Consider the following 17,195-nt stretch of genomic DNA (forward strand, 5'->3'; position numbering starts at 1 on the left):
GGACAACCACTCAATTGAGACTCTGCATGCAGAATTCTGCTAAAATATGTACTTTGTGCACGCCGCATATTTCCCAAACAATTCATGCAGAGCAAAATTAGAACTATACCTGCTAGGTATCAAAATCCATTAAAGAGCTGTTAAATTCTACAACCACCTAAAAGGAAGTGATGCCCACACATTCCACCACAAAGCCCTCACCTACAGAGAGATTAAGCTGGAGCAGAGTCCCCTCAGCAAGCTGGTCCTCGGGCTCTGTTCACAAACACAAGCAGACCCCCCACAGAGGCTGGGGACAGCAACAATTAGATCAAACCAAATGATGAGAAAGCAAAAAGATAACTATTTGAGACACTGGAAAGAATCAACTAAAAAAACTGAGCAAATTGGAATGATATCTGGCCCTAAACAGAGAGTACACAGTGGAATAATACATGACCACTGTGACTGACCCAACATTAAGATCTGTGACTATGGACAGACTCAGTGAGCATAGCCTTGCCATTTGTATTTCTATTCATTATGGATCCCCATTAGTTCCTGCCAAGGCAGCAGCTACTCATCCTGGGGTTTATTATGGATCCCCATTAGTTCCTGCCAAGGCAGCAGCTACTCTTCCTGGGGTTTATTAAGGATCACCATTAGTTCCTGGCAAAGCAGCAGCTACTCTTCCTGGGGTTTATTAATGATCACCATTAGTTCCTGGCAAAGCAGCAGCTACTCTTCCTGGGGTTTATTATGGATCCCCATTAGTTATTGCCAAGTCAGCAGCTACTCTTCCTGCTGTTTATTATGGATCCCCAGTAGTTCCTGGCAAAGCAGCAGCTACTCTTCCTGGGGTTTATTATGGATCCCCATTAGTTATTGCCAAAGCAGCAGCTACTCTTCCTGGGGTTTATTATGGATCCCCATTAGTTCCAGCCAAGGCAGCAGCTACTCTTCCTGGGGTTTATTATGGATCCATATTAGTTCCTGCCAAGGCAGCAGCTACTCATCCTGGGGTTTATTATGGATCCCCAGTAGTTCCTGGCAAAGCAGCAGCTACTCTTCCTGGGGTTTATTATGGATCCCCATTAGTTATTGCCAAGGCAGCGGCTACTCTTCCTGGGGTTTATTATGGATCCCCATTAGTTCCAGCCAAGGCAGCAGCTACTCTTCCTGGGGTTTATTAAGGATCCCCATTAGTTATTGCCAAGGCAGCAGCTACTCTTCCTGGTGTTTATTATGGATCCCCAGTAGTTCCTGGCAAAGCAGCAGCTACTCTTCCTGGGGTTTATTATGGATCCCCATTAGTTATTGCCAAGGCAGCGGCTACTCTTCCTGGGGTTTATTATGGATCCCCATTAGTTCCTGCCAAGGCAGCAGCTACGCTTCCTGGGGTTTATTATGGAAACCCATTGGTTCCTGTCAAGGCAGCAGCTACACTTCCTGGGGTTTATTATGGAAACCCATTAGTTCTTCCCAAGGCAGCAGCTACGCTTCCTGGGGTTTATTATGGAAACCCATTAGTTCCTGCCACGGCAGCATCTACTCCTCCTGGGGTTTATTATGGATCCCCATTAGTTCCTGCGAAGGCAGCAGCTACTCTTCCTGGGGTTTATTAAGGATCCCCATTAGTTCCTGCCAAGGCAGCAGCTACTCTTCCTAGGGTTTATTATGGATCCCCATTAGTTCCTGCCAAGGCAGCAGCTACTCTTCCTGGGGTTTATTATGGATCCCCATTAGTTCCTGTCAAGGCAGCAGCTACTCTTCCTGGGGTTTATTATGGATCCTCATTAGTTCCTGTCAAGGCAGCAGCTACTCTTCCTGGGGTTTATTATTGATCCCCATTAGTTCCTGCCAAGGCAGCAGCTACTCTTCCTGGTGTTTGTTATGTATCCATATTAGTTCCTGCCAAGGCAGCATCTACTCCTCCTGGGGTTTATTATGGATCCCTATTAGTTCCTGCCAAGGCAGCAGCTACTCTTCCTGGGGTCCAAACACATTAAGGCACTTACATTACTTGTAAATCAAAATATAAAACACTACATCATATAACATTACTACACCACTACATATCTACAGTTCTTAATGTATAAAACCACCATTCAATAACGTGTATTTTTATCTGCTTTTTAAATCTGATTCCACTTCTTGCATCAGTTACCTGATGTGGAATAGAGTTCCATGTAGTCATTGTTCTATGTACAGTAGTACTGTGCATTTCACATAGTCTGTTCTGGACTTGGGGACTGTGAAGAGACCTCTGGTGGCATGTCTTGTGGGGTATGAACAGCTGTCTGAGCTGTGTGCTAGTAGTTTAAACACAGACAGCTCGGTTCATTCAGCTTGTCAACACTTCTTAGAAAAACAAGTAGTGATAAAATCAATCTCTCCTCCACTTTGAGAAAGGAGAGACTGACATGCATATTATTAATGTTTTCTCTCTGTGTTCATCCAAGGGCCAGCTGTGCTGCCCTGTTCTGAGCCCCACTTTGTGGGCACCTGACCACACGACTGAACAGTAGTCCAGGTGCGACAAAACCAGGGCCTGTAGGACCTGCCTTGTTGATAGTGTTGTTAAGAAGACAGCGCAGTTTTCTTATGGACAGACTTCTCCCCATTTTAGCTACTGTTGTATCAACATGTTTTGACCATAACAGTTTACATTCCAAGGTTACTCCAAGCAGTTCCTGAACTTGCTCAATTTCCACATTATTCATTACAATATTTAGTTGAGATTTAGGGTTTACAATTGTTTGCCCCAAATACAATGCTTTTAGTTTTTGAAATATTTAGGACTAATGTATTCCTTGCCACCCACTCCGAAACTAACTGCGGCTTTTTGTTAAGTGTTGCAGTCATTTCAGTCACTGTAATAGCTGACGTGTATAGTGTTGAGTCATCCACATACATAGACACACTGGCTTTACTCAAGGCCAATGACACGTCGTTAGTAAAGATCAAAAAAGTATGGGGCCTAGACAGCTGCCCTGGGGAATTCCTGAATTTATTTATGCCATAGGCAGACCTGGCTCTCGAAAGATGACAGGCAATGTGCCCACTGCCCACAAAATGAGGTGGAAACTAAACTAAACTTCCTAACTTCCAGCCAAATGTGTAACCACATTAGAGACACACATTTCCCACAGATCACACAGACTCACAAAGGATTTGAAAACCAATCAAACATTGATAAACTCCCATATCTGTTAGGTGAAATTCCACACTGCAGGTGGACTCAAGTTGTAGAAACATCTCAAGTATGATCAATGGGAAACCGGATGCAGAGTGAGGACCAAAGCGCAGCGTGTGTCAGCGTGAAATGTGTTCATGATGATATGTATAAACTCAGAACACTAAACAAAATAACAAGGAGAATGAAATGAAACCCGAAACAGTTCTGTAAGGTGACGAAAAACACAAAACAGAAAATAATCACCCACAAAACACAGGTGAGAAAAGACTACCTAAGTATGATTCTCAATCAGAGACAACGAACGACACCTGCTTCTGATTGAGAACCATACCAGGCCAAACACAAAACCACAACATAGAAAAAAGAACATAGACTACCCACCCCAACTCACGCCCTCACCAAACTAAAACAAAGACATAACAAAGGAACTAAGGTCAGAACGTGACAACATCAAACCTGGTTTAAAAAACAGATTAAGCACAACGCCTCTCCTCTATTTGACCTAGATAGTTTGTGTGTTTGTATTGATATGTAGGCTACGTGTGCCTTTAAGCTGATGTAGTTCTGTCCTTGAGCTGTTCTTGTCTATTAACGTTCTGTATTATGTCATGTTTCATGTTTTGTGTTGATTCCAGGAAGAGTAGCTGCTGCTTTCGCAACAGCTAATGGTGATCCTAATAAAATACATAATACCAGTATCATTCAACAGGAGCCTTGCCTGGCATGTCTAGGATTGACTGGGGCTTAACTGATCTACTCTGTTCGTTTCCTGTGAGTTTCTACTCTCCTTTTCCCCTCAGTCTCTACTCTGTTATTTTCCTGTCAGTCTCTACTCTGTTCATCTTCCTGTCAGTCTCTACTCTGTTCATCTTCCTGTCAGTCTCTACTCTGTTCATCTTCCTGTCAGTCTCTACTCTGTTCATCTTCCTGTCAGTCTCTACTCTGTTCATCTTCCTGTCAGTCTCTACTCTGTTCATCTTCCTGTCAGTCTCTACTCTGTTCTTCTTCCTGTTAGTCACTACTCTGTTCATCTTCCTGTCAGTCTCTACTCTGTTCATCTTCCTGTCAGTCTCTACTCTGTTATTTTCCTGTCAGTCTCTACTCTGTTCATCTTCCTGTCAGTCTCTACTCTGTTCATCTTCCTGTCAGTCTCTACTCTGTTCATCTTCCTGTCAGTCTCTACTCTGTTCATCTTCCTGTCAGTCTCTACTCTGTTCATCTTCCTGTCAGTCTCTACTCTGTTCATCTTCCTGTCAGTCTCTACTCTGTTCATCTTCCTGTCAGTCTCTACTCTGTTCTTCTTCCTGTTAGTCACTACTCTCTCTTCTTATTCCTGTTAGTCACTACTCTCTCTTCTTCTTCCTGTTAGTCACTACTCTGTTCTTCTTCCCCTCAGTCTATAGCATATTGTGAATTATTGTTGGTATTGTTGTCATCCCAAATAGCACCTAATTCACTACGCCTTCAGAAAGTTTTGGACCCCTTGACTTTTTCCACATTTTGTTACATTACATACTTATTATAAAATAGATTCAATAAATAAAAATGCTCTGTAATCTACACACATTACCCCATAATGACAAAGTGAAAACAGGTTTTTAGACATTTTTGCAAATGTATTAAAAACAAAAAACAGAAATACCTTATTTACATAAGTATTCAGACCCTTTGCTATGGTGGTTCTTCCTTTAAAAGTTGCAAGTTTACACCGCGGGACTTAGAGGTACCCAGTGTCACGGCGTCATTGCTCCAGACCACCACAAGAGGGAGTTAGAGCACACATTACGCGCTTGGGTCCCAAGGTTTTTATATGACCAATCATATCGAGTGGTTCCAATGACGATTGTGACGCGAGCCGCCCGTCCCTGGGTGAAGATGGCTGACATAACATTACGGTGGAACCAAATGTAAGTAGTTATAACGTTATAATTAGTCATGCAAAACATGAACAATGGAGAAGAATATGTTAGTTAACGTAGAGACAAACGTTTGTGCATATTCTTTTGTCATGAAGTTAATTCATGAAATTCGCTATTTAGCGAGGTGTCTGTCTCGCTAACATTAGCCAGCTAGATTGACAGTGTATGGACATGATAATGAATTTGTAATTCGTGTTGTTTACTGTTTTAGGGACTCCTGAGAAAACCAGCAAACCAGGCTGTCATCTTGTGAAAGATTGGATGTAAATAATCTAGCTAGCTAAAGCATTTATTGCAAATTAAATGTACAATTGTGTAAGCTTGCCTTGCAACGCAGCTGAAGTAATAAAAAAGATGTAGCTAACTAACGTTTTACTTGCTTATTGTGTAGTGGAGGATAAAAAAATAACTGTATGCCTATGGATGTGTAGCTAGCTACAGTATGTAGCCGATCTGTGTACGGACCCTAAAACGTTAGGTTCTGAACTAATATTCATACCAATCTATGGGGCCTAGTGGTTAGAGTGTTGGACTAGTAACCGGAAGGTTGCAAGTTCAAACCCCCGAGCTGACAAGGTCTGTCGTTCTGCCCCTGAACAGGCAGTTAACCCACTGTTCCTAGACCGTCATTGAAAATAAGAATTTGTTCTTAACTGACTTGCCTTAAATAAAGGTAAAATAATTACAAAATTGAACCTCACCAATCGTTGTTGTTGTATCAACTTCAAGTCTGAATGACATTAATGAAGCCTATAGAATATAATAACTTTATTGTGCCAAGGATGTAAGTCCTACGTAGTCCTATGTAGTGTAGTTATTACCACACATGAGATTCCCACATTGTAGCCTGTACATTGAATATATTCACTGATCATCTTCCTTGGCAAATAAAGGTGCGGTTTAGGTATGAATATCTGAGACATAATTTTTTTTTTTGTCATATTAAGTCAACATGTAATGGCGGATGGTTGTAAATCTGTGTCCATAGAGGTGTGCTCAGGTGTCCCGCAAGGTTCTATTTTGGGCCCACTGTTTTTCATTTTGTATATGTTTATCACTCCTGTTCCTGGGACATCAATGATTACACATCAGTCTATTGCATAGGTACAGAAACATGACATTTGATTTGATTTGATTTGATTTGATGATTGAAGTAAAGGCTGATTTGTAATTCATATATACAGAAGAACAACTATGCATATCTAACACCCTCCATCTGCATTAATCTGAGGACACAGGATAGTATTTCAATGAGCTACTTAATTTCAACCAGTGGAGAATGTGAAACACTTTATTGAAAGAAGTTCATTATCCAGGTGTTACAAATACATAATGCATTATAATTATGATAATTATAATATTATATTATAAATACAAGTTCAATCTGTACTTCAATGCACATATGGTGTGCATTATAAAACGAGGAAGAAAGACGAGGTGGGGAGAGAGGTGAAGAAGACAGAAAGGGAAAGAGGTGAGAACAGAGGCAGACAGCATATGATTAATGAATTACAGTGCTACCCTAATATTCTCTCAGTTCATCACAATTACAGTGTCTCTAGCGGTGTCTCCTAACCAGCCGTGGGCCCGAAGGTTATCTTAAGAGCGGGTGAGGTGGCGATGACGGGACTGGCTTCCTCTCTCACATCTAAACATACCTGCAGACGAGAGACAGAGGGTTAGAGAGAGAGCATGATTAAGCCTTGGTTTTTTAAATTCTAACACGGTCAGTCATCATAATCATCAGGAGTTAAAATGCAAAATTGACCTTGGATCAGTAACTCTGGGACTACTACATCTCTATCTCAATGTAAAGCATCTCTTTAATAATAGTTCCTGTTGACCCGACCACCTATAATCATGCTGTGACCTCTGTGTCAGCCAGTTCAGATGTGGGAGGGGTTAATCAACACAGCTGATATAACCTAGAGGATTTAGGGAGAAGGGGGAGAGGGATGAAGTGAAGAAGAGAGACTGTTATTGTCACGCCCTGGTCTTAGTATTTTGTGTTTTCTTTATTATTTTGGTCAGGCCAGGGTGTGACATGGGTTTATTTATGTGGGGTGTTTTGTCTTGGGGTTTTTGTTAGGTATTGGGTTTGTGGCTTAGTGGGGTTATCTAGGTAAGTCTATGGCTGTCTGGAGTGGTTCTCAATCAGAGGCAGGTGTTTATCGTTGTCTCTGATTTGGGAACCATATTTAGGCAGCCATATTCTTTGAGTGTTTCGTGGGTGATTGTTCCTGTCTCTGTGTTTGTTGTCACCAGAGAGGCTGTTTAGGTTTTCACACGTTTATTGTTTTGTTAGTTTATTCATGTATAGTTTTTCTTCATTAAAAAACATGAATAACAACCACGCTGCATTTTGGTCCGCCTCTCCTTCAGATGAAGAAAACCGTTACATGTAGGTTACTGTTACTGGTGGTTACTGCTACTGTAGGTTACTGTTACTGCTACTGGTGGTTACTGCTACTGGTGGTTACTGCTACTGTAGGTTACTAATACTGTAGGTTACTGTTACTGGTGCTTACTGTTACTGGTGGTTACTGCTACTGTAGGTTACTGTTACTGGTGGTTACTGCTACTGTAGGTTACTAATGCTGTAGGAGGTTACTGTTACTGTAGGTTACTAATACTGTAGGTTACTGTTACTGTAGGTTACTGTTACTGTAGGTTACTGTTACTGTAGGTTACTAATATTGTAGGTTACTGTTACTGTAGGCTACAAATACTGTAGGTTACTGTTACTGTAGGTTACTGTTACTGTAGGTTACTGTTACTGTAGGTTACTAATACTGTAGGTTACTAATATTGTAGGTTACTGTTACTGGTGGTTACTGCTACTCTAGGTTACTAATACTGTAGGTTACTAATGCTGTAGGAGGTTACTGTTACTGTAGGTTACTGTTACTGTAGGTTACTGTTACTGTAGGTTACTGTTACTGTAGGTTACTGTTACTGTAGGTTACTGTTACTGTATGTTACTAATACTGTAGGCTACTGTTACTGTAGGTTACTGTTACTGGTGGTTACTGTTACTGTAAGTTACTGTTACTGGTGGTTACTGTAGGTTACTAATATTGTAGGTTACTGTTACTGGTGGCTACTGCTACTGTAGGTTACTAATACTGTAGGTTACTGTTACTGTAGGTTACTGTTACTGTAGGTTACTAATACTGTAGGTTACTGTTACTGGTGGTTACTGTCTTGTACTGTAACACTGTAGTCTCTCTACTTCTCTCGTCACTATTATATAGAACATTATATCTCCCTGAGAGTGTTTAAACCCTCACCATTATTCCTACCATAACCCTCCACCATTTACCCCGATCTCCTCCAGTCCTGCCTAGTGCTCTGGGTCTCTGGGTCATTCTTTACCCCGATCTCCTCCAGTCCTGCCTAGGTCTCTGGGTCATTCTTTCCCCCGATCTCCTCCAGTCCTGCCTAGTGCTCTGGGTCTCTGGGTCATTCTTTACCCCGATCTCCTCCAGTCCTGCCTAGTGCTCTGGGTCTCTGGGTCACTCTTTACCCCGATCTCCTCCAGTCCTGCCTAGTGCTCTGGGTCACTCTATTCCCCGATCTCCTCCAGTCCTGCCTAGTGCTCTGGGTCTCTGGGTCATTCTTTACCCCGATTGTGTGTGTGTGGGGTCTCACCTGGTGTCCACACTAAGTGGCTCCAGAGTACTTTATGCTGAAAAACAGACACATGAGGACAAACAATAGAAGATAATGTCAATAGGAGATACTGTATGTGATGCAGACACCTATCGGAGTGTACCTGAAACATTTAAATATAGAGGGCTATGTGTCTCACCACTTGGTTATTGCCAGGCTAACCCCCAGGGAAATCAAGACTTGGCAGCAAACATATAGCAACAGATAGTCCAGTGAAAATGACTGTGTTAATGTGGTGTAAATCTGAAAATTAGCAGCTGACATCTTAAGGGTTTTTTAATGAATGCATGTGAGCCAGGTTCCATGTACAACAAGACAGGCAGAGAGGAAGAGAGAAATAACACAGAACAGTTTAATTACCTCTGGTTATGGACACTTTTGCCAGCAATAAAGTTTCCACGGCCCGTTCATCGGACAGTGAATGTCTGGCAATATCTACATGTTCGATCCCTTGATAAGCTCGCTCTCTGAAAGTAAAGCAAATAGCTTATATTTTGAAGATATGAAAACAATAACTGAAACTCAATCTAAAGCAGCAGATGTCGTAGCCATCAGGATAAGTCAATACAGCCCAGAAAGCTGAACACCAGACTGGTATTGTGATGGGTGATGGGAAATATGCGATGACACCTGCACCATCGACACACTGCAAAGCCTCCCTAACTCGTTGACATTGTACACAATATCAGAATAGCATTCCCTGACAGACATATTGTGACATATTGTGTTTTTTTGTAAAAAAATACAAATAAAAAGATGTCATGAAATATGATTATATTTTGTCTATGAAACAAATAGGACATGGCCTGCTTATGAGTTGCCGTGAAAGAAAGTTTGATGAATTCAACTGAAAATGGCGAGAACAAGCGTCCGTAGCTAAATGCTATGTATGTATGTATGTATGTATGTATATAACATAGTAGAATGTTATGAACTGACAAAGAATCGTAGGAGCTAACTACTAGCTATGTAAAAGTTGGATGGAAGAACGCCCAGTGCTGCTTACCTTAGATGTCATCATCACACAGTCCTTCTTCGTAGGTGTCCGCTAATGACTTCCTTTGTGTCGGAAAAAAGTTGCTTTCATAACAATTTTTTTTGATTGAAAAAAAATAATAAGTTTGCTCTCGACAAAAAGACACAAATTTACCTACATAGCATATAACAATTTGCCTGTGAATAACCACACCTTCACACAAACGTGCCACTGTATGTAGAATTCTTGACGCACAACCGAAAATGCTGCCATATCATGCCAGCACGCCCACAAGCGAGACACTCAGGATCAGAATGATGACGCAAGGAAGAGGGAAAGGAAAGAGATGGGAACAACAACGTGTTGCAAGTTGGGGAGGGGGGCTAATAGCTGAACAATACACTTTTCAACCTTTACTAAAGAGGTCTAATAGCCAAGCTAGGTGTGAACCCCCCCTCCTATCACAGACCAGATTTCCCCTAACGACCAAAGGGTAGCTTGCTACTCAATGTAATAAAGTAATGACTTTCAAATAATTTACCTGACATGTTATGTTGGCTGACAATTTGCTAGCTACGCTGTCCTTATGAACCACATAGCATTACAGCAGTATGTACCGGTATGTTAGCTAGCTACCTAACCCTTAGTAGTTATACATCAAACTTGCCAGTATATTAACTATAGGCTATCTAACAACACAACTTTTATTAACTATAGGCTATCTAACTACCCAACGTTTATTGACTTGATTATTCCCGTCATTCTTAGCTTAGCTAAATGGTATAGTCGTTGTGCGTTCTCAATTCCAGTGCTTTTGTAAATTCGCTCTGGCTCTCTACTCCGATTTCAGAGCACTTTCTTCTGAGTGTACCAGAGCGCAGAATAATTGATTTACGAGCAAACAACACCGGTTGAATATGGCCGGTGTCAGATAACGTTGGCAAAAAAAATGTAATTAAATTGTTTCCAGCAGCATTGTGGGCGTACAGTCACCAATGCTCAGGTTAATACGAAAACTGCCTAACCAGCTCAGCTAGGGTGAGTAAAATGGTCAGAGTGTTCTCATTTGAGTCTGGAAGTAGCTAACAAGCTAGCCACCATTAGCTTGGGTGCTTGACTGCCATTGTAAGGCCAGAACGCTCAAATCAACCCTACTCCTCGGCTCCTCGAATGTCCAGTGTGCGCTTCGAGAGCGAAACGGACTGAATTTACAATCTGGCAACACTGAATTTTTGAGCGTCACGTTGTACAGCGCCATATTTTCTGTTCCATCTTAACGGAAAGGGTTTTTCATTTTTCATGGAATAGAAACACCATAATATTAATCTAATTAACTAATCAAGTACCAGTTAAAAGTTTGGACACACCGACTCATTCCAGGATTTTTCTTTATTTTTACTATTTTCAACATTATAGAATAATAATGAAGACATCACAACTATGAAATAACACTCCTGCATGCCCTGCATTCTGTAGTACAGACATGGCGCCTGCTCTCCCTTATGTAAGGAATTAGGCACTTTCCCATGTTTACTACAGTATGTACTGTATTCTAGACTTCACAGTAGCCTAATAAACAAATAAACATATTTTGTTAATAAAATAATGATAAAATAAATACTCTTTCAAAATGCAGATGTTGATTTAATTATGGATCCATAGCGAATTACTATGGGAAAAAATATCACTGATTTACAGAAATATTGGAACAAAGTTGTCGTATGATGGCAAACCATTTAGAATCCTCCAATCCTGTAACCTACTTCCGACCGTCACGTTGTACAGCGTAAACCCTGAAGGTTTTGTTTTTAAATAGAAACACCATAATATTAATCAAATGAATTAGGCCAACTTTATTAAAAATCAATCCCATATACTATGTTATTACAACAAAAAGGTTTTAAATTCTCTCTCTTGTCAATACAGAATACTATCAAATGCTTCTCAAAGATCCCCGCTGGTGGTCAAATTAACAATAACTTTCAGTAACAGAACAAAATGGCTGAAAATTAAAGGACGTGCCACAGAATGCTGCAGCAGCATGCAAGTGCCACAGAACGACGCAACTTTTGAAGGAGGAACCTATGAGCCTCAAAATTGAGCTCAGGTGCAACCTGTTTCCATTGATCGTCCTTGAGATGTTTCTACAACTTGATTGGAGTCCACCCGTGGTAAATTTAATTGATTGGACATTATTTGGAAAGGCACACACCAGTCTATATAAGGTCCCACAGTTGACAGTGCATGTCAGAGCAAAAAACCAAGCCATGTGGTCGAAGGTAATGACCATAGTTCTGAGACAGGATTTTGTTGAGGCACAGATCTGTGGAAGGGTACCAAAACATTTCTTCACCATTGAAGGTGCCCAAGAACACACTGGCCTCCATCATTCTTAAATGGAACAAGTTTGGAACCACCAAGACTCTTCCTAGAGGTGGCCGCCTGGCCAAACTGAGCAATCGGGGGAGAAGGGCCTTGGTCAGGGAGGTGACTCTGACAGAGCTCCAGAGTTCTTCTGTGGAGATTAGAGAACCTTCCAGAAGGACAACCATCTCTGCAGCACTCCACCAATCAGGCCTTTATGGTCGAGTGGCCAGACGGAAGCCTTTCCTCAGTAAAAGGCACATGACAGCTCGCTTGGAAAAGACTCTCAGACTATGAGAAACAAGATGGTCTGATGAAACCAAGATTGAACTCTTTGGCCTGAATGCCAAGCATCACATCTGGAGGAAACCTGGCACCATCCCATGTAAATCTACCACCATTAGTGGTGGTACAATTATGATGTGGGGATGTTTTTCAGCGGTGGGGACTGGGAGACTAGTCAGGATGGAGAGAAAGATGAACGGAGCCAAGTACAGAGAGATCCTTGATGAAAATCTGCTCCAGAGCGCTCAGGACCTCAGACTTGGGCGAAGGTTCACCTTCCAACAGGACAATTACCCTAAGCACACAGCCAAGACAACACAGGAGTTGCTTAGGGACAAGTTTCTTAATGTCCTTGAATGGCCCAGCCAGAGCCCGGACATGAACCCGATGTTACATCTGGAGAGACCTGAAAATAGCTGTGCAGCGACGCTCCCCATCCAACCTGACAGATCTTGAGAAGATCTGCAGAGAAGAATGGAGAAACTCCCCAAAAACAGGTGTTGCCAAGCTTGTAGAATCATAAACAAGAAGACTCAAGGCTGTAATTGCTGCCAACGGTGCTTGCTTCAACAAATAACTTAGTGAAGGATCTGAATGCTTATTTAAATGTCATATTTGAGTTTTTGATATTTAATAAATAGACACAAGTGTCTAAAAAAACATTTTTTTCCTTTGTCATTATGGGGTATTTTGTGTAGATTGATGATGGAAAAAAAGCAATTTAATCAATTTTAGAATGAGGCTGTAACCTAACAAAATGTTGAAAACGTCAAGGGGCTTTCCGAATGCACTATTTTTTAGGAATAGGATCCCATTTTAAAAAAATGTGCGTGCGTGCGTGCGTGCGTGTGTGTGTGTGTCTAACCCTAATGCACACTACAACTGCTCACAGCCTGTCCTCATCTAGTACCCTGCCACGGCTCTCAGGGCGTGTGTGTGTGTGTGTTTGTGTGTGTGTGTGTGTGTGTGTGTGTGTGTGTGTGTGTGTGTGTGTGTGTGTGTGTGTGTGTGTGTGTGTGTGTGTGTGTGTGTGTGTGTGTGTGTGTGTGTAAGCTACCATCTCACCACAGTATTATGCAGCTATGTGGTAATACTAATCATGATCCCTAAACTCATTAGGGCATTTTGGCTTTCGGGTACATTCTGTTGGATGTTGCCTGTGTCTCCTCCCTCTCCAACTGTTGTTCTTGTTCTGAACGTAACCCTATTCTCTATTCCCTTTTGATTACGCTCAAATGTAGTGCACTATGTAGGGATTAGGGTGCCATAGGGTTCTGATCTAAAGTAGTGCACTATGTAGGGAATAGGGTTCAATTTGGGACATAAAGATAGAGGAGAAGTGTTCTAGATTCTAGTCAGCCATGCTGCTCTCTCATATAGAGGAAACCAGACTGAAGAAGTGTTCTAGATTCTAGTCAACTATGCTGCTCTCTCATATAGAGGAAACCAGACTGAAGAAGTGTTCTAGATTCTAGTCAACCATGCTGCTCTCTCATATAGAGGAAACCAGACTGGAGAAGTGTTCTAGATTCTAGTCAACCATGCTGCTCTCTCATATAGAGGAAACCAGACTGGAGAAGTGTTCTAGATTCTAGTCAGCCATGCTGTTCTCTCATATAGAGGAAACCAGACTGGAGAAGTGTTCTAGATTCTATCTGACGTATACCAAAAGCTTTGTGTGTGTATATGTGTGCACAGGTGTGTTTGAAAACTATTTACGTGTGTGTGTGTGTGTGTGTGTGTGTGTGTGTGTGTGTGCACCCACTTGCGCGTGTGGGGCAGTGCATGCATGGTTCGTTTGGTGTGTGTGTGTGTGTGTGTGTGTGTGTGTGTGTGTGTGTGTGTGTGTGTGTGTGTGTGTGTGTGTGTGTGTGTGTGTAGGTGTGTGTGTAGGTGTGTGTGTGTGTGTGTGTGTGTGTGTGTGTGTGTGTGTGTGTGTGTGTGTGTGTGTGTGTGTGTGTATATGTGTGTGTGTGTGTGTGTGTGTGTGTGTGTGTGTGTGTGTGTGTGTGTGTGTGTGTGTGTGTGTGTGTGTGTGTGTAGGTGTGTGTGTGTGTGTGTGTGTGTGTGTGTGTGTGTGTGTGTGTGTGTGTGTGTGTGTCTGAGAGAGAGAGAGAGCGAGAGAGATTAGTTCAGAATTAGCTGTAAACTTTGCAGAAAGGTACAATTAAAACAACGTTTCTATGGATTTGTATATATTTTGTTGTAGTTTACAGGTAACTGGAACAGCGTGTGTGTTTTTCTCCAGGACGGCTCATGCCAGAACGAAGGGAGAGGCAGCAGACCAGGCAGCTCTCTCTGCCGGACAGGATTGTGACATCGCTAGGGCTGTCGCTAGGGAGCTGTCCCCAAACTTCCACCAACCAGGTAACATTCTAGAACACCTAACTTCCACCAACCAGGTAACATTCTAGAACACCTAACTTCCACCAACCAGGTAACATTCTAGAACACCTAACTTCCACCAACCAACCTGAGTACCAGTTCCTGACCAGTATCTAAGAATACTCTGTACTGAAAAGCCCTGAGTCTGTTTTGACCTGAGTACCAGTTCCTGACCAGTATCTAAGAATACTCTGTACTGAAAAGCCCTGAGTCTGTTTTGACCTGAGTACCAGTTCCTGACCAGTATCTAAGAATAATCTGTACTGAAAAGCCCTGAGTCTGTTTTGACCTGAGTACCAGTTCCTGACCAGTATCTAAGAATACTCTGTACTGAAAAGCCCTGAGTATGTTTTGACCTGAGTACCAGTTCCTGACCAGTATCTAAGAATACTCTGTACTGAAAAGCCCTGAGTCTGTTTTGACCTGAGTACCAGTTCCTGACCAGTATCTAAGAACACTCTGTACTGAAAAGCCCTGAGTCTGTTTTGACCTGAGTACCAGTTCCTGGCCAGTATCTAAGAATACTCTGTACTGAAAAGCCCTGAGTCTGTTTTGACCCGAGTACCAGTTCCTGACCAGTATCTAAGAATACTCTGTACTGAAAAGCCCTGAGTCTGTTTTGACCTGAGTACCAGTTCCTGACCAGTATCTAAGAATACTCTGTACTGAAAAGCCCTGAGTCTGTTTTGACCTGAGTACCAGTTCCTGACCAGTATCTAAGAATACTCTGTACTGAAAAGCCCTTAGTCTGTTTTGACCTGAGTACCAGTTCCTGACCAGTATCTAAGAATACTCTGTACTGAAAAGCCCTGAGTCTGTTTTGACCTGAGTACCAGTTCGTGACCAGTATCTAAGAATACTCTGTACTGAAAAGCCCTGAGTCTGTTTTGACCTGAGTACCAGTTCCTGACCAGTATCTAAGAATACTCTGTACTGAAAAGCCCTGAGTCTGTTTTGACCTGAGTACCAGTTCCTGACCAGTATCTAAGAATACTCTGTACTGAAAAGCCCTGAGTCTGTTTTGACCTGAGTACCAGTTCCTGACCAGTATCTAAGAATACTCTGTACTGAAAAGCCCTGAGTCTGTTTTGACCTGAGTACCAGTTCCTGACCAGTATCTAAGAATACTCTGTACTGAAAAGCCCTGAGTCTGTTTTGACCTGAGTACCAGTTCCTGACCAGTATCTAAGAATACTCTGTACTGAAAAGCCCTGAGTCTGTTTTGACCTGAGTACCAGTTCCTGACCAGTATCTAAGAATACTCTGTACTGAAAAGCCCTGAGTCTGTTTTGACCTGAGTACCAGTTCCTGACCAGTATCTAAGAATACTCTGTACTGAAAAGCCCTGAGTCTGTTTTGACCTGAGTACCAGTTCCTGACCAGTATCTAAGAATACTCTGTACTGAAAAGCCCTGAGTCTGTTTTGACCTGAGTACCAGTTCCTGACCAGTATCTAAGAATACTCTGTACTGAAAAGCCCTGAGTCTGTTTTGACCTGAGTACCAGTTCCTGACCAGTATCTAAGAATACTCTGTACTGAAAAGCCCTGAGTCGGTTTTGACCTGAGTACCAGTTCCTGACCAGTATCTAAGAATACTCTGTACTGAAAAGCCCTGAGTCTGTTTTGAACTGAGTACCAGTTCCTGACCAGTATCTAAGAATACTCTGTACTGAAAAGCCCTGCGTCTGTTTTGACCTGAGTACCAGTTCCTGACCAGTATCTAAGAATACTCTGTACTGAAAAGCCCTGAGTCTGTTTTGACCTGAGTACCAGTTCCTGACCAGTATCTAAGAATACTCTGTACTGAAAAGCCCTGAGTCTGTTTTGACCTGAGTACCAGTTCCTGACCAGTATCTAAGAATACTCTGTAATGAAAGGTACTGCATTTCAAATGCCACCCTACTCCATTCCCTTTTACCTATATAGTACACTACTTTTGACCTAGCCTTGTGGGCCCTGTGCACTATATAGGGAATAGGGTGCCATAGGGCTCTGATCTAAAGTAGTGTACTATATAGGGAATAGGGTGCCATAGGGCTCTGATCTAAAGTAGTGCACTATATAGGGAATAGGGTGCCATAGGGCTCTGGTCTAAAGTAGTGCACTATATAGGGAATAGGGCCCCATATGGCTCTGATCTAAAGTAGTGCACTATATATAGGGAATAGGGAGCCATAGGGCTCTGGTCTAAAGTAGTGCACTACATAGGGAATAGGGAGCCATAGGGCTCTGGTCTATAGTAGTGCACTATATAGGGGATAGGGCTCTGGTCTAAAGTAGTGCACTATATAGGGAATAGGGCTCTGGCCTAAAGTAGTGCACTATATAGGGAATAGGGTGCCATAGGGCTCTGGTCTAAAGTAGTGCACTATATAGGGAATAGGGCTCTGGTCTAAAGTAGTGCACTATATAGGG

The 17,195-nt window shown here is 42.2% G+C and overlaps 1 protein-coding gene across 2 annotated transcripts in view; it reads left to right on the forward strand.

Annotated features, from left to right (window-relative positions):
• The window catches only part of LOC110489526 (junctophilin-1), a 91,388-nt gene that overhangs the window by 46,143 nt on the left and 28,050 nt on the right, over positions 1–17,195 (forward strand). For both annotated transcript variants that reach the window (XM_036945667.1, XM_036945668.1), the window contains one exon: positions 14,643–14,761. In XM_036945667.1, coding sequence (XP_036801562.1) covers positions 14,643–14,761 — 119 coding nt within the window. The remainder of the gene's footprint in view (positions 1–14,642; positions 14,762–17,195) is intronic.

The sequence above is a fragment of the Oncorhynchus mykiss genome, chromosome 15 (assembly GCF_013265735.2).
Source record: "Oncorhynchus mykiss isolate Arlee chromosome 15, USDA_OmykA_1.1, whole genome shotgun sequence".
Classification (NCBI taxonomy): Eukaryota; Metazoa; Chordata; class Actinopteri; order Salmoniformes; family Salmonidae; genus Oncorhynchus; species Oncorhynchus mykiss.